This window comes from Hirundo rustica, chromosome 6 (assembly GCF_015227805.2).
Source record: "Hirundo rustica isolate bHirRus1 chromosome 6, bHirRus1.pri.v3, whole genome shotgun sequence".
Taxonomy (NCBI): domain Eukaryota; kingdom Metazoa; phylum Chordata; class Aves; order Passeriformes; family Hirundinidae; genus Hirundo; species Hirundo rustica.
In genome coordinates, this window is record NC_053455.1 from 49,052,223 (window position 1) to 49,070,902 (window position 18,680).

Sequence of the window (18,680 nt, forward strand, 5' to 3'; positions counted from 1 at the left end):
CTTAAAATTGGATTTCATTTAACACATTCACAATACCAATATCTATCACTGCTTAGCATGTGCTTAGGAATCGTTTCAATTATTTTAAAATGGATGTGGCAATGCATTTTAAAATTTAAAATGCATCTAATTTTTCACTGATGAACATTATCAGTGTAACAGTACTAAAAAAGCAAGGGGGTTTTCAGTTGGTTGTAAGTCTTAAAACTAGTACAAAGTTAATTAGACTGGCTAGTCTATCACTCACTTGAAAAAATGCAAAAGAAATTTTCACAAATTTTCTTCCGTTTTCCCTTTCATCTCAGAAACAGAATTTTGAACAGCAGAGAAATACTGAATTAAAAAAAAAAAAAAAGCCACACAACAAAAAACAACAAATACCTTTTTCCTGCTAATATTAATACTGTTCCTTTACCTCATGTAAGAGTATGTCAGTCTCCTTTCCTCAGCTGTCAAATACAAAATCTATCGGAAACTCTGAGTTTAGAACACCAGGCCTCTTTCTGTGACATGCCGAGAGAGCCAGCTGGAAAGGCCAGACCCTGACCGCAAAGCTGGACTGCTCATTTCTCCCTGGTGCCCAGCTGCAGAGAATGAGAGGTGAATTACCCTGAAAGAGTAATGTAAACTGAACCAAAGATAATGAATTTCCCCTAAGAAAGAACTTCTTTTTTTGTTGTTGTTGATACACACTTACAAAACTGTAGGAAGGAAACTGTGGTTACAATTCCTGTATTTCCCCTTTATAAGATAAAAAAGTATAAATCCATAGAAGGTGAAACCATCAAAGATCTCAGTTAACCAAGCACAACCTACTTAGCCAAAAAAAAAAAAAAAAAAAAAAAAAAAAATCACATCAGAACTGACCAACAAAAGGACATTTTTATTGGCATTGAACTTCTGGCCAAGTATTAGGAGAATCAGCTGACCCTGCAAGCAGATGGAAAGAATTCTAGAATTTAGAAAGTATAATTCATGTAGCAGCAATACCATGGACTCAACTCCAAACTTGGTTATAAATGGATAAGTACAAAACATGCAGTGTTGACAAGACTTTAGAAGTCCCATATCTGCCTTCACCAGAAAAAGAGCAAATAAAGAAAACAGAATTTGATCATCCAAAGGGACCTTACCAATTTATTGCTGTCCATTTTATTTCCCCCTCAATTTGATGTATTTATAAGTATGTAAAATTCCTGCAGAATCAAAGGTAATGATCACAAAAAAAAGAAAGCCCTAAACTGCCTTATTAACACAATACAATTTTACATATGTAAACTTGATGCCAGCCACAAACACCCATTCTTTTCCTCACATTGTGTTTCATTAAAAGTCACATCTATTTGTTAAAAAAACCACCAGCAAGGACGAGTCAATATATTTTGATGGTTCCACACTGCTACTGTCGGCTAATGTGCATTTCTTTCACCTGCATCCCAGAGGGAAACAGTGGAAGCCCTTCTCTTTGTCAGCCAAAACAACATCTTGGTCTCAGAGAGTTCATTTATCCTAAATCCCTGCCAGCACACAAAACGGGTTGCCTTTCCAATCCAGATGTCCCTGGTGGTGGAAGCTTCATCCATTTCCAGTGTCCACCCTGCTCTTTCCACTTCAAAGCAAAAAGGCCACCTTAAACAAAGTCAGGCAGCAGAGCAGGTTTTGATGAATAAATACAAAGATGGGATCTCTCTTACTATGAATTCAAACAGTAACTAACAATTCAGCTGTCCTTAAGCTGATGCAGAGAGATGAAGGTAACTAAAATGAAGTCTCACGATTTTCCCCTTCTGTATCATGAGACCTTCAGGAAAATTCAGTTGAAAGTTTCAAGGCGGTAGTCTGGGACTCCATTGTCCAAGATAGTTTGGGCAAGAGGAAAGCCTGGGAAGGAAAGGCAGCAGAAAGAAGTAACCTCCACTTATCTACAGAGACTGTTGATCCTGCAGGCACAACTGCTATGGGGAGGCAGCAGAAAACTTTCCCAGCCTGTAATACCATGGATGGTCCCTTGCTTTGCTGCCTATATAGGCTGGCTTACCCCAAAGCTAAGCTCTGCTACCTCATCCTTGGCAGCATCCTCCTGTCTCATGAGTCAATATGGCCCTCACAAACCAAACCTCTGGCTAACATCCTTTGCATGGTTCTCTCCGCACTTCAAGAAAGAACTGGTAGAAAATACAGTTTGAAAGGGGGTACACAAAACCAGGTATGCAGAAACAGACTTGCCAGCAGTGACCTGTCCATATGTGTATATAAGAAAATATACAAGGAAGCTTATTACAAGTGCTCTAACTTACTAGAGTCTAAGTGCACAAGAGAAAATAGTGACAGAAAGCTCTAAGCTCCACCAAGATGGGGAATGCAGAAACAAAAGCCACCAGCATTCCTGTGCAAAAACACCCCCCAGAGCCATCTACCATTGCAGAGACAAAACATCAGCAAGCAGAGTGATATGTGTAACACCATGAACTGGACCAGGAATCTTCTTACAGGCATGCGGAGTTCTCTCTCTTGCCACCCACCTGCCAAGACATCCATGAATGATTCAGCTTGACACATACCATTAAAAAAAAAATATATATATATCCTGCTGAACTAGGAGAAGCATATGCTTTTACATATACATATAAAGCCATGCCAAGCTACAATCCCTCAATGACCAAGGACAGGCTGAGCTTCCACAAAGTTGATAGGCACAAATAACCCTCTTTGGGGAGTGTTCCCATGCAGGCTGGGTGCAGCCCAATTGCTTGCATGCTGGCAGACATGAAAAAAAAACCCCAAACCAACCCCACCCCCCCCCCCGCCCAAAAAAAAACCAACAAAACACAACAAAAATAAACCACAACACACCCCCCCAAAACAACAACAAAAAACAACCACCTACCAAAATAGTGCCAAAAGGAAGTAAGGAATTACTCTGCTAAGAATGCACCTAATCACAGAGCCAGCTGTGTTGTAGATACAAATCTAACACCCTAACAAAGGGAAAGCTCCCAGGCACTCACCTGGGCTATGATGAGAGAGAGGGCTCCAGCACTTTGGGGCTCAGAAGTGCTAAGAGACTGCATCTGCTTACCAGACCACAAGAGATAGGCTGTAATTTGCAATAAAGCTCTGCACCTGATGTTCAAGTCTTCACTTGATGACTTTACAGCCTCAGAAGCAAAAATTTCTTACATTCAAAGAGGAAAATAGGGCTGAAGTTCACACAAATTATTCCTTATACTCAAGTCCTGGATCATTTGGTGCACAGAAACCAGTACTACAGATTGTGGACAGCATTCTCCTGCACACCACAAAGCCAAACCAATCAACCAAAAAAACATGAAGTCTTTCCAATAAACAAAACACCCAGCCCAACATTCAAAGAAAGCATCCATATCCTCAACCCTAAAGCAGAAGCCCACACGCAGAACACAACAAAACCTTTGCTAGGAGCTTCTCAATGACACACTAGGTATTTCTCTTACTTGTTCAGTTTGGCTAAAACTGTACACAAGAATGAGAAAAAACAGAAGTGTACCAAACAAATGGGAGGTACAAGAACAGGAAACAAGCAGATGGGCAAAACTGGAGAGAAAAAGACTTCCAGGCACTGGATAGGAGAGCCTGAAGGTGATCCTAAGAGGGGTCCCTTCTCCTCCCCAAAGCAGTACTCGTGTCAAACATAGCCTTAGCCCACTCCTACCAGCAGGGTTTGAAGCACCATGTAGAGCCAAGTTCAGTTACAGGCCCCACAGGTCTGATACCACAGCAAACATCAACATCACCCCTTCCTCCATTTAAGAGCTGCCATTTCTTCCTCTTTGCAGGTGCAATTTCTTCAATTCTGAGATTCAGTGGAAAGCACAGTTACCTTTTCTCCTATTAAACTGCTACTGATGGAAGAAGCAGCTTTCTACATGGACTTTGGTATCTTCACAGAGAGCACAGAAGGAAAAGTGATGGGTGGGCTGCTTGGTTTCTAATACCAAGGGGTTCTTCCCATTTTCTGATGATGGAAGGCAGTACTTTCAGTGACATGCCAAATACAAACATCTATGGAAAGATATGGATATACCTTTCTCTGCCTTTTCCACTGAAAGCCCATGAAGGCCACAGAAGATAATTAAATGAGGCCATGAATTTATTGATTCAGCTCTGGTTGGACCACATTTACATGTCTATTCTTTGCTGGATTACAGAAATACTTTCCCCACCTAATCTTGGATTTTCACCTGGAATTTTGGATTAATAGGCCCAGGAGGCATGTTTATGTGCAGATACATTTGGGAACAGCTGGAAACCACTTAGAGAAGAGCCTTGGTGCAGCCTTTCAGAGAACTGTATCTGTTTTGTTCTCTTCCTGTGATGCCTGATCACTCTTTTCCCCACACTCTGCTTTCTAACACTTCATATTAGCACATGTTCAACTCTTCCCAATTAAAGTCCTCTCCTACACAGTCATCTCCTACTGAAAACTAATTTCCTACTGATAGCTCCATTTAAGGCAAAGCTCTTTCACTTTCCCATCCCTACATAGCAGTAGACCCTCTCTGCTGAAGACAATTCAACTAGCTCTTCCTACACTTACAGCAACCTTTCACGACATTCAAGATACTATTTACACTCAAATTTTGGAGTTGAACTAAAAGCATCAGGCTAACAACCAGATGTGCATCCACCAACTGCTTTCGAAGTGTCTCTTGTCTTTGCACGTACCGAGAAACTTACAAGTAGGCAAGTAAGCGTCATAGATTTGCACCTGCAAATATCCAAGTACCCAACGATGCTCCAACACGGTCAAAATGCTCCCTCTATGACACACTGTAACTCCAGCAGAATGAAGGAAATGCATAAATTAAAATTACATAGATTGTGCCCTGCACAATGAACAACCAAAGACTTTAAAACAGCAGCAATTTCGCTCATATTTAGAAACTCTAACCATAAAAGATTACATGCCATGAAAATTCTCCACAAAGACTTGCATGTAGCTCACATAATTGAGGAAGTACTAATAATAGCATGGCTGTTTGTACAGACAACATTTCCACTGTGGGCCTGAATTCTAATCTCAAATATGCAGAAGAAGATATTTTGTTGTGTGTTGCTAGCTGGAGACTCAAAGTATTGGAAAGCATGTGAGTGTGCTGCAATGTGCAGCCAGCCAATCGATGCCTCTAAGGAAGCGCTAGATACATCCATGCCACACTGAAGACAAAGCCTCCATTGAGCACTGCAGAAGGTGCTTCTGTTGTGGTGCTTTGTAAGGAACACAAAGAAGCTCAGGAAATTAACCTGTGCTGCCATTTTAAACAAAAATTAAAACAGTCACCACATAAAAATAACATGGCCTGGCAAATGAAGTTTATTTCAAAGCTTCTCAGACAAAAGCAAACTGTGTTCACAGCTACAGCTTCCCCTTCTGGTCTATGCTGTTTAAGTTCAGGCCTGCTCAGGTCTCCAGATCAGCAATGCTCCTACCTGTGTTTTTAATAGTGTGCATTAAAGGGTTTACCCCAGAAGTGCATGCACAGATGCAGCAAGGGAGCCTCACATTTCTCAATCTTTATTCTTTTGTAAGCCTCTCAATGAGCTGTATGTAGATGTGTCACAAAGTTAAATAGAAATTACTATTAACTTCTTCTTGCATGTGCTGAAAATTACCCAGAATAATTCCACAAACTAAAATTTAAATTTAGCATGCTATACAGAAGAAGACTCAACAAGAATGATTAATAATGACCAATATATAGCAGAAATTATCTCACATGCAACATACACACACGGCAAGCCCACATTTGAGATAAGATAGTTCTTCATTTAAACTCCTAGGTTGGAAATTCAGACCAGTAATTAAATCATAATCCTGTATAATCAACTCACACAGTATCAGTAGTTCTGTGTATGGAATAGGATGTAACAACAAGCTATTAGGTCCACATAAAAGGCATTTGTAATTCTAAACACCAAAACAAGCCCAACTGTCTGATTAGTAGTTCTGTTCTGCTCTTTTAGTAGTAGATGTTATTTATCATATCACTAATATTATCATTCTCAATAAAAAACAGAGAGCAAGGTTTGTTTTTTAACAACTCCAACTCTGCCTACTATGTAATTCCTGAAAAATAAGCAAGATGTCTTTTTTATGCTTGAGCAAAAGACACCACAGAAAAATCATGTGCCCATCACACCACAGAGGATCTGCCATGACACAGCTGCTCCAAAGCTCCGGCTGCTTCCCAGTACCTGCGTGTGGTTGGGCTCACTATGGTGTCAGTGTGGAAAGCTGTCCCCACTCCGACTTCACAGTCATCTGAAAGGCAACACAGAGGCCAGACCCAGCCCAGAGCCACTTCCACCCACTGCCTTCCCACTCAGGGGCTGGCTGGGAGACTGCAGAAAAGGGGGAAAAATTCTTACTGGCAACACACAAAGCCCAGCTCATGCCATGTGCCTTACAGTCCTGCCAGCTGCTGTCACCTTCCCATAGCAGCTGAGCACATGCCACACCTCAAACAACACTGGCCAACTCTAACATCCACCTGAGCCTACACGAAGACCAGAACTGTGCCCTATTAGGGAACATCCTCATTTTTAGAGGGCAAGACCATGTGAACAGTGTTAGAATGGGCAACAAGACTATTGTGCTTACAGCATTGCCTTCAAGCCAGGCTTTATGTTGCATCCTTATTGCTTAGAAGCAATCTTATAAGCATCCTTATTGCTTATATATTGGTTATAGACATATAGCGACCTTTTCAAATATGAGCTAATCCCACCCTACCTGCCATAAGTGACTATGGTGAAGTTTAGTCATTTCACATGAGAGGATGTTTTGCAGAATCACACCGTCAGTGCGCAACTGGTTTACATCCTAGTCCTCTAAGGAAAAAAATCCTAAAGGGCCTTTCTCCCCACCGTCTGCAGCTCAAGCATGTGCTTCTAATGTTCAGAACTCCAGGTGCTAATCAGCTAAGAAACCTGGTAAACTGAGACTTCTTGTCTCAGCCTTCACATTTACAGGTACAATTGGGTCAAAATAGAGAATGTTGCCTTCTAAATTTTCAATAGTGACACTATGAGCTGCAGAGCTCCCACCTAAAATTATGAGCCACACCAAATTCTCCAGATCTGACCTGTGTTTTGTAGCATGCTGATAGAAGCTCTGATAACATCAGGGGATGACAAGACCTAGTTGAGGGCCTGCAGTTGGGTCCCAAGATGATCAATGCATAAATATAATTACATGGAATTGAGGAGAGGGTCCACTTTTTTTAGTATTATTATTAGTCATACTAGACACGAATTAAGAGCCTGACTTAGAGAACATTAGATATCACTAAGTCACAATATTTCATACCCAGCTTGAGAAGAAAAACTACAAACTACAGAGGTTGTGCCCGAGGCTGTACCCGACGGCAATCTAGGCCTCCTCTGAGGTCTTCCAAAATGCTGGTGTACTTTAATACCCAAATCAGTTTTAGCTCTTATTCAGAAGAGGTTTTTAAACCTAGGCTTGGTACAACAACAAACAGAGATCAAATGCCAAAACACTGCAAGGTACCACAAACTAAAACAGACAAGACAAGGAAGCAAAGGTTCACAACAGTCATTGGCTGCAATCACAAGCTGGTGCCAATGCCAGGTAAGGAAAGAGTAGTCAAAAAAGTAAAGCAGCAGTACAGTTCTGCTCTGCAGCTCTCAGGCAGATGTCACCACAGATTACTGAGCACCTTGGTTCCTATCAACACACATTAACACTTTTGTAGCAGAAACCATTGAGGCAGAGAGGACGAGCAGGTACATCTGGAAGCAAAAGTTCAGCAAGCCCCAGCACATCAGAGTTCACAGTAGCCATGAAGCACTCCTACGGGAACACTGAGAACACCATCAGCTGAGGGAAGCAAGGGTGAGAGAGTCTGTGCCAGCATGCTGAGTGGGTCACCTGGCAAGCTTTCTGATTGACATCACTGAAAGGTGTTCTTGGAAGAACATCCTGCAACACACGTGGGAATAGAGCGGGGTCTCAAAGCCAAGCGTGCCGGCCGAGGCCTCCTGCTGATCGGCTGCCCTGCACCGCCAGGGCTGCTCGCTCCGCACCATGGCAGCATTTTCCCGTGGAAACTCTGCGCTGATCCCGAAAGCTGTAATCCAGCGGATGATGCACACGGGCAATGCACAAATATATATATATATATATATACACACACATATACATACACACACACACACCCTATCAATATAATTAACCAGCAGCGACACGAGGAGGGCAGGCTATAACACTGGGGAGATGGGAGCCGTCCCTAGGTCAGCATTTACCCAGGAAAACAACCGGGGCAGCCTCACGCCCCAAAATGAGCCACGCGGCTGCACCGCCGGGTTAAACCTCGGCAGAGCCCCCGCTTGCGGCAGGGCAGGGGGAGGCCGTGGGGATCCCGCCCCAGGTGAGCGACGCCCCCGCCGGGCCACACCGCGGCCGCCCGGCCTCCCCTGCCCTCCCCTCCGCGGGCGTCACCGGCGGAGCCGCTGCGGGACAAAGCCCGAGCCCGGCCGCACACCTGCCCCGCCGGCTCCCCGCGGAGCCGCGGGCAGTGAGCCGGGGGCAGGTGCGGCAGCCCCCCGCCTCCCGCAGCTCGGTCTCACCTCGGCCGGCAGCAGCAGCAGGAGGAGGAGGAGGCAGGGCAGGGGCAGCCGCCTCATGGTGGCGGAGAGCGCTCCCCGCTGCGCGCACGGCCGCTCAACCCGACGCTGCCGCCCCCGGAGACATGGCCGGGTTGAGCCCCACACCGCCCGGCGCCCCGGCCCTCCCCCGCGCCCCGCCCTAAGAGAGGCGGGGGGACGGAGCCGCCGGGAAGCCCTGCGTGGGGCGGAGTGAGGGGCGAGCAGAGCGGCGGCCGCCGGAGAGCCGTGCCGGTCAGTTCGCTGCGCCACCGCTCCTCGCCTCCTTCCGCCGGTCCGTCGCCCGTGGCTTAAATGGCCGTCTGGCAGGGTGGAGGGCTGTGGCTGGCGCTTCCCCGCCTTCCCCCCTCCTTCTCTCCTTTCTGGCATCTGACATCTCCCCGCGCCGGGCCGGGTGAGGAAGTGGCTCCCTCCGAAAGTTTCCCGGTCTCCGTCAGCACCCGCGGAGGGAGGGTCAACGGTAAGGCGAGGTTGACCCGTCCGCGGGGGCTCCGCTGCCCGGTGCGCCGCCGGCCGGAGGCGAGCGCTGCGCTGTCCGCGGCCACACGCGGTCCCGGGCGGGGTAAGGGGCGCCCGAGCCCCGCCGGGGGGTTGCCGCAGTGAGGGGCTCTGCTTGTTGCACCATTTTTCATCCCCAAACTGTCCCCAAAGAAAGTCTCATCCCGCTCCAGGCACGGGTTTGGACATGTTTTATCTGTGTCATCAAAAGGGACGTGACATCATCAAACGCAATCACTTTTATAACCTCGACTTACTTTCCAGGCTCAGTGAAGTGTTCCACATTTCATTCAGCTTGGGTAAGAAAAAGGGGGAGGCAGGGACAGTTTACAGAGCGTATCTTTTAATTACAGAAACACTGGAAGTCCTTATTTTCTCAGAAGTTTTGAGCTCATATGTTTGTCATTTCCTTGTCTTTTCTGAGCTCTCAAAACATGCATAGCATTACAGAAGCAACTATTTCCATGGGAGTTCATGGGAAAATTCACAAGAATAAGGACATTGGGGTTGTTTTCTGGAAAAGAGAAGGCTCCTGGGAAACCATATTAGAGTCTCTCAGTACTTAAAGGGAACTTGTAAGAAAGATGGGGACAGATTTTTTAGCATGGCCCGTTGATATAGGACAAGAGGGAATTGCTCTAAACTAAAAGACAGTCAATTCAGCCTAAATATAAGGTGACTCACTGGAACAGGTTGCCCAGGGCAGTTGAAGATGAACCATCCTTGGGGATGTTAAAGGGCACATTGGGCAGGGCTCTGAGTAACCTGATGGCATTGGAGATGTTCCTGCTTATCACAGGGTATCTGGACTAGGTCACCTTTAAATGTTCCTTCAAACCCAAACTATTCTATCATTCTAAAAGGGCACACACAAATCTTGTTTGGGAGGCTGAGACCTACAGCTGGAGTTAGACAGTGTGTAGGCATCACTTCATACCAGTAGAATTTGTAGGAAATAGATAATTACTTCAGAAAAGGGGGTTTTTTTATGTTAGGGAGTACTGAAATGAGGCAATAAACACTATCCAAAAAACTTCAATGAAACTTTTATGCTTCCCATTCAGTGCAAAGCACCTGAGAATTGTTTTCCAGCTGGACTCCTCCTGGTAAACCACACACCTGCCAGAAGTCCCACTGGCTTCTGCGAAGTTGTTATGCTGGCATAACTTCTGCAGATCAAACCCTACCATTTGGAAATTACAGCTCTGACTCACAAAATAAATTCTCTGTTGCTGTTCCCCATGCCTGGGCAGACCCCAGTGGGTTTAAGTTTCCAAACTGTAGCTTCTGGCCAGACTGGGTTCCATTGTCTGGATTGTACCTAAAGTGCCACAGCTGTACTTGAGCAAGCACACTTGGTCATCTTTGGCTCCAGCCCAGTGGGAGCAGCGTGGCTTTTTTTAATCACATACCTTTCTGGTACAAAAACCTGGTAATTAATCCAGTTGTCCTTGAAATCCAGTGGGAGTCTCTTCACTGATGTCAGCAGTAATGGCAGCCAGCTCTGAAAGGGAAAATTAAATTAAAAAAAAAGAATTAGAATGCACCGAGAAAGCAAGTGGGGTTCTCACATGTTAAAATTTTAAGTATCTCCAAGCTGATGTTGCCATCTCCAGACTCTAGATATCCTTGGACTTTTAAGTTCACTCATTCTTCTTCATTGAAGGGGCCACAGAACTCAATTTAGAAGCAAAGGACATTATATTTCTTAGGCAATGTTAATTCTTTGCTCCGGAGAGCAACTGAGCAGCTACATCAGTATTACAGGAAGCTGAGCTCTTTTCACCACGTCTGTCTGGATCTGGTATAACTGGTGGAGCTTTTCAAACACAAGGTACATGGAATCTGTAATTAATTACCTTCTCATTAACACTTGTGGCTGAGTGTACGTCATGACTACTTGTATGTCACATACCTGAACCAGGAGGCCTATGAAGTTCTGGGACACATTCTTATTTCTAGAGTGTCCAAAATAGTAGAGAACTGCATTAAATTTACTTGCAGAGATCTCTGAGCAGAGGATTTCTATGATTGTAGTAAAAAATTGCCTTTATGGCATATCTTTAATTATAACTAAAACTAATGCCATCAGTTGGATTTATGCACAGTGGGTTAAACTGGCACACAGAGAGCATGAGTTTGTTACTGTTTCTGGGTATCTCTCTGACTGACTCTTACCAGATCTCAAGGAAAAAACTGACTCCTTTCCAGAAACATTTCTGGGGTGTTGGAAATACCCAGCTTCCAACTATGAGGGACTCTTGTCAGTAGGATAGAGGAGAGAACTATGAAGATTCATAAACATTTGAAAATACTCAAATAGATATGCTGAAGGCAGCCACAAGAAAAGGGAAAAAAAAAAGTGTCAAGGAACATCAGGCACTAAAAATTAACATGAAACAGAAATGCAATTTCTGTTTGATTCATTGGAGGAGAAAAAAAAAAAAAAGAAAACCACTGATAGCAATCAAACTTTTTTTTTCTTAAGTACAGATTCTTGAGGAATATTTGTGTCCTCTACTTAAAATTGTGGGAGGAGGGTTCCGAAACAGCTTTTCTGATTAGATTTTAAGAGCTCCATGGAGAAAGAATCACACGTGTACCTGATTGCTTCCTTCGATCAATACTCCTGCCCTTTATACATGCTCTGGTTCACTGCTACCTATGCACACCTCAGGGAAAAGATGGATCTCAAAGAGCTGTGATTCATGCCAGAAATGGAGCCTTCACATGCTGAAAATGGAAAAGAGAAATTAAAAGCAAATTTTTTTAAAGCCCTTCCAGGCGCTAATTGTTCAGCAGCAATAGCAATCACAGCACAAACAATTTCCTAGGAATAAGAGGCTCAAGGTTGCATTTCAGGTCATAGGCTCTTCACAGCTTGTTACTAATCTGCTGGAAATTTCTTGAATTACAAGTGCTACTGCCTAATTGTTTCTATAAGTTAGTTTTGTTTATTCTACAGGCTTTTATTAAAGCAATATGTATGACAGGTTTATGAAACTAAGTAGGTGTTGCTTCTGGGCTGAAGCTTCTACTTTTTAACTCACTGGAAGTTAATTTGTGCGTCTGAGTCATAAAACCTCTTCAAATGGAAATGTCAGAAAGAAGTTATTCCACATCCTTATGATCAAGTTTTTGAAAGGGACATAAGTTTAAATTATGTTGGGCCCCTGCATACAAATCCAGGAAGAATGTGCATATTACTTATGTGTGCTCTAGTTTACACCATAAGGAATACTACTAATTCTCTGGGCAGAATTGGGAGGTGACAAAAATATAGTGATCCAAACCTGTCCAATTTGGAGCAGTTACCGTGGCTGGTAATACTTGTCTTTCACTGAGACTGCCAGTAAAAACAGTTTAAAAAAAAAAAAAAAAAAAAAAAAAAAAAAAAAAAAAAAAAAAAAAGCGCCCATATTTAACTGCATACCACAACCAGCCTTGATCACAATAGTGTATTCTCATTACTTATTCCCAGTTTCATTCATCATCTCAATGGGCAGTGTCAGCCAGAAGTATCCAATTGTTGAGAATCATCAGGGAAGGAGTTGAGGACAATGCAGAGAGCATGGTTCTGCCAACGTGTAAAACCCAGGTGCACCCATGTTCTGACTGAGGCTTGTCACTGCTCTCAGCATTGCAAGAGGGACAGAATGGTCTGAGGGAAGATACCAAGAAGGGCAGGTAAAGAAATGTGGATTATGGTGCAGCTGTCCTCTCGAGGGAGCCGTGAAAATCTGAGAGTTTTCAATCAGGAGAGGGGAAAGCTCCCTGGAAATAAGATGAATGAAAAACTCATTCACTAAATCCAATTTAACAGTCATAATAAAGTGCTTTTGTACATGGCAGGCAATGAGCTGGTGAAATATGTAGTCACAGCAGGTTTTAAAGGCAAACAGTATGAGCAGTTCCAAAACTTCATGGACACATTCATGGACAATATGTCCATAAACCGGGAGAAGGACGAGATGAGTCTGTAATGTTTGGGTGCCAGGAATGGTACTCAGAGAGCAGTCAGGTTCATTCTTCCTGAACAGAATCTCCTAACACTGCTGCTGGAGACACGATACTGGATGGATTCATCACTGACAGGACAAGTAGTACGTTCCTTGGCTACTGTTTACAGCCAAAACAGTGCAAAGCACAAGGATATAGCATATATAAGAAACAAGTGTATTAGCATGTGGCTTGCTGCCTCAGCAAGACAGGTAACATGTAACAGGGGACGTTACTATTGTCATTCACAGAGGAGAAAGCACTCTCTGCTGTGATTTCAGACAGAGGTCCAAGATCTACTCTGGCTTTGCTTTCCCTTGCAAGTCCTCAGATTCAGATATGGGACATCTGTGACCCACACAGAATTCCAAATGAACTTCTGCCCTGTCCATCATTGCTCAGTGCCCTGGAGCTATGGGACCCCAAAGTGCTCTTTCTGGTTGACATTGCTCAGGCTCTTACACCACCTCAGACCTTAAAAGGGTCCTTCAGGCTTTTTTGTAACACTGAACCCAAAGATGAATATTTTGGGAACAACCCTCAAGCAGAACCCTAAGTCCATTTTACACTGCAACAGAGGAACATTACAATAACCTCAGCAGCAGCTTTGGTGAAAAACAGTGAGTGGCTAAATGCCTCACCTGGGGATGATCCTACCATCATGAGGGATGCAGGAAGGTTTCAAATGTTGGATGGGGCTCTAACTTGATTTCTGCTGGTAGAAGCCCTCCACAGCCTGTAGCTTCAGGGGGTACTGGCTGGGGCCTCCTGGGTAGTATTTTAACTCCTAAACAGTATCTTCTTTTTTTTTTTTCATTACAATGCATTAAAGGTGCATTGAGCTGCTAGCAGAGCCATCTTTCAGGCGGGTGAAACAGGGTACTCAAAGAAAATATGACACTTCTTACAATAAGAGGGAAGTTGTCTTAAGTTCTGGTCCCAAGTTTGGGATAGTTTTATTTTGACTGAAGGGGAGAAGACAATTTTTACTGTGGGGGCCAGCAAAAAATGACAACAACAGCAAACTGAAAAATCTGATTTTATTTTATTTTCTACACAATTTTCAAAAAGACTTTAAAGTGCCATAGCTGAAAATGACTTTTTGGAAGTTGCTAACACCTTCAATCTCTTAAGTTCACTCAGTCGCCAGCTTCCTTTGTGTGGGAAGGCAGGTGAGTGAGAGGATATCTTACACGTAGCAATCGAAGGGAAAATATGCATTAAAACCCCACAGACTAGCATGCTCCAAAGCATTGAGTCAGCTGCCCTGGCAGCCATGAGGGCCAGCCATGTCCTGGGATGCCTCAGGCTCAGCATCAGCAGCCTGTCAGGGGAAGTGAGGTCAGGTGAGGTGATTATCCTGCTCTGCTCTGCACTGGTGTGGCCTCACCTCGAGGCCTGTGTGCACTTTTGGGTGCTGCAATATAAGAAAGATATAAAGGTATTAGAAAGCCTCTAAAGAAGGGCTATGAAAGTGGTGAAGGGCCTGGAGGGGAAACTGTATGAGGAGCAGCTGAGGGCACTTGGTCCATTCAGCCGGGAGCAGACTGAGGGGAGTCGTCATTGCAGTTACAACTTCCTTGTGAGCAGAAGAGATCAGTCAGGCGCTGTGACCTGTGACAGGACCCAAGGGAATGGCCTGAAGTTGAGTCAGGGGAGGTTTAGGTTGACTGTCAGGAAGAGGTTCTTCATCCAGAGGGTGTTTGGGCACTGGAATAGGCTCCCCATGGAGGTGGTCACAGCAGAAAACCTGACAAAGTTTGGACAATGCACATGGTGTGATTTTGGGAGTCCTGTTCAGGGCCAGGAGCTGGATTTCTTGGGATCCATGTGGGTCCCTTCCAACTCAGCATATACACAATTCTACAGCACCTGAGCTTCTTCTAACACAACAGAACATTTTTGTAAATGGTTTGAGTTCAAACAGACACTAGCCTTTTAAACAGGTCATCTTCTACACAGGAATGAATGGACTCTGTTCCAGTAGCAAAGAAGTTGTGGTCCTATAGCCCGTCTCACCAATGCAAGGTCCCATATAATCACTTGGTTTGAGCCAGGAGTAATGTCATGGGTTGCAAAGGGCTCTAGCATAATAAATATGCATCAGAGTTTTACTCAGACTTGCAGAAAGGGCAAGAGGAAAACCCTGCTTAGTATAGTCAGTCCCTGTCATATTACCAAAGGCCATAGCCATAGCTCAGCTGCCCCACCATAGGAACTAGAGCTCTCAGGTGGCATAGAGAGCCAGGAAGCAGTGGCTGGCAGGATTCTGGGAAATACCAGAAGCTGGCAGAAACATTTCCCCTTCTCCACCTGCCAATTTTTTTGTCCTTGTCTCCAAGCTCATGAAAGAAAGGCATAAATTTTTCTCAGCAAATAAAGTTCCAGTAGAATCACTTTCAATTACTATTTAAGTCCCAGAAATGACACCATATAATCCAAATGAAATAACACCAAGCTAAACTTGGTGCTACAAAACATTATAACAGTTGAGTCTGTCCTTGATAATGAGTGAAATCACCTGCCTTCTGGAAACCAGCAGGTCTGTGCATGACTGGCAACCTCTGTCAAGGGCATTAGAAAAGGGAGCGGCTGGATACATTATGTTGTATCCAGTCCCATCTGCCATGATCTCCCGCAACACACTCTGCCACCTGGAGGCCCTGAAACCTTAAGAAACTTGTTAGAAAAACCGTGGTTGTGACACCCTTTGCAAAAATACTGATGCTTAAACAGCACGAAGATTTCCACATCAGAGGACTGTCATTCCAGAGTCACAGATGACTGCTGAAATCCCATGGTGACAGATATCCATTAAAGAAGGAAAAAGTTAAAAACTAAATCTACCTAAGTTCTTTGACAAAAAGAGTCAGCCTCCTTTTCCCTTTCTTCTGACATTACAAATTGTGGTGGGAGGGTGGAGCACAGTTTGAATGCTGGGCTTTTATAATGTTTTGCTTATTAGCAAAACCCTACCCCTACCCTCACTTCTCCCCGTAAGTAATACTGTGGAGAAAGGATGCAGAAGTGCAGGTGTCTTCCAAGTGTGATGCATGTTAAATATATCAGTAATAGACTGCTTGTGGACATCCTAGGGGTGCAATTAGCATCTTCAGGGTCATTTAGCTTTTGGTCCATTGCAGTGATTTCCCCTAAAATATAGGCACATCATCCTGTGCTTGTTTAACAGATGGTACTGAAGCATGAACTATTTTCATGGCAATGTACATTTGACAATATCGTAAAAGTAGGAGAAGCAGTTTTCTGAGCAATAAAACTACTGGCTGGAATGCAACTGCCCTGTTTTACATATAACCAGTATTTTTCTGCAGAAATGCCTGCTTTAAGGAAAACATCTCCTTTTACAAAGGCATGCAAAAAATGAGAGGAAGCAAAGAGGCAAAAAGGAAGAGGTGAGACTGAATCCCTGAAGTGCTTGTATCCATCACTGCATCAGAAAGATTATCTTAAGGCTTCTCTTGGTGGATGTCATGTCCTATTTACTGTGCTCAAACCACTGTAGTTGAATTGGGATGGTTTCAGGCAGCTTGGCAGCAGCCCTTAGCTTAAACAGCAAAATGGCAAGAAGGCTAAGAAGACATTTTCCTGGGGAGAAAACAAAAGCTGACATCAAAAATTATCAGTTCAACTCCCAGCTATCATGGTTGAGCTCCCTGGCTCTGAATTTGCAACCCTGCACATGCAATTCTAATGCCTGGTGATGTGCTCTGATCTTAATTCGTTTACTTGTCCTGTCTGACTGGAAATGGTGTTTTGGCAACAGCCTGATATTTACTGTGGCATCACAGCCCTAAACATCCTTTAAGACATGCTGAGGCTTAGCTGGCCAAATTCTTGTGCTGACCTTTCAACTGTCATTGAGAGCCAAGTGCCTGGCTTGATGCATCCTTTTAAAAAATCCCGGGTTCTAGGTTTTGGAAACATTTAAAAAAATATCCGTTTTTTAAACTAACTCCTTTCCATCCACAACTTGAACCCAGTCACTGCTGTACAGCCTTCGGATGCTACTGTGAAAAGCTTTTAAACAAATGTTCACTAAACTAGTAAGTGAAATAATAAACTACACATCAAATATTGAATTAAATAATGCTATTTTCCTGTGGTTTTGTTGCACGAGAACAATGATGCACCAGCACACTGCTTTTAGGATTATTAGTTTGTGTATGTGCAATGCTTCCACTTGTTATTCCTCAGTTAAACAGGCTGTTCTGAACAGTACTTCTGCTTCCCAGGAAAACAAGCATCTGAAGGGCAAGGAGGCCACGTTCACAACTAACTATCTCAGTGGAAGGTACAGATACTTTTAGAAACTGGTGGATATGATTCAATCTGCTTCAACAGGCACTCACCAGAAACGATCCAAGTTAATTTTACAGTTGACAGCTTAAAGGTTAGATGGATAATCTGTCCTCTTAAAAAGGAAAACTCTTTTCTGAAAGATCCTGAACTTTCCAGAGTGCATCTATACAGATGTAAGCTGTTACAACAGCATTACAGGCTATGAAAACAAGGAATCATTTGTTACTTTCTATACTTGTCCTCTTTACTCATTGCTGCAGAGCAGAGTACCTCTAAAGCACACCTTGCAGAGGGGCAGTGGCTCCATGGACTATGTTCTCTGCCAGGGGTGATGTGGCTTTGCAGTCTTTTAGTCCCATGAGTGCCTGGCTAAGGAGCTGTACCTGTCACCTCTGTTTCTAGTTGAGATTAAATACATAACTCCTTTCAGGTAAATACTGTATGTTGTTCAGCAGTGTATGTGGTATGTATTTGTATGTGGTTGAGCAAGTGTACAGCGGTACTCTTGCTCAAATTAACTATGTCACTGCAAAACTGCTCCTTTTTGGCAAGAAATAGCAGGGGCCAGGGAGAATAGAAACAGGAAGAGAATGGAGTGAAGGGGAAACAGATATCAAGGGCATGGCAAAAAATTACTGCCTTATTTCTTCATGGAGCTCGTACCTCCAGGTAACATCAAAGCAAGGAAATAAAGATTTAAAGCAGCTGATCAGGAATAAAACAAACTGTCCAGAACATTAAATCAGGAGGTCCAAAACAAGGAAACATTGAAACTAAGGTTTTTTCTTGTTGAAGGAGCATTGCTGCTACTGCTCAAAGCAGAGGTAGGACTCAGTCTGTGGCTGCAAGCACTGCAGGAGAGGCCATAAGCGCATTGTATGGGTTTTCTGTCAGACTCTGATGTCATCATTGACAAAGCAGGCAGTGCTGAGGCTTTCTGCTAGGACTGAGCTCTTCACTCTCAGTCACTGGCTTCTTTGTGCTAATGTACTCTAAGAATGACACTTAATGACAGATACAGGGAAAAAGCCATTGTCATGGGAATACTCACCAGGCCCATCTACTAGAACGATGTGACCAGCCTTGCCTGGGTCCCAGGCAGATGGGTGTCTTGTAGCAGTGTGTCCTTTTGAATGATTTCTAATCCCTGTAGCTGAGGAAAGCAGGAGATAATGGAAGATGTGCTTATGCTTCTT

At 43.8% G+C, this 18,680-nt stretch overlaps 1 protein-coding gene across 3 annotated transcripts in view; it reads right to left on the reverse strand.

Moving 5' to 3' along the window:
- The window catches only part of PTPRJ (protein tyrosine phosphatase receptor type J), an 85,191-nt gene extending 76,426 nt beyond the window's left edge, over window positions 1-8,765 (reverse strand). For all 3 annotated transcript variants that reach the window (XM_058421127.1, XM_058421126.1, XM_040068353.2), the window contains exon 1: window positions 8,632-8,765. In XM_058421127.1, coding sequence (XP_058277110.1) covers window positions 8,632-8,688 — 57 coding nt within the window. In that variant the 5' untranslated portion in view covers window positions 8,689-8,765. The remainder of the gene's footprint in view (window positions 1-8,631) is intronic.
- Between the last annotated feature and the right edge of the window lie 9,915 nt (window positions 8,766-18,680).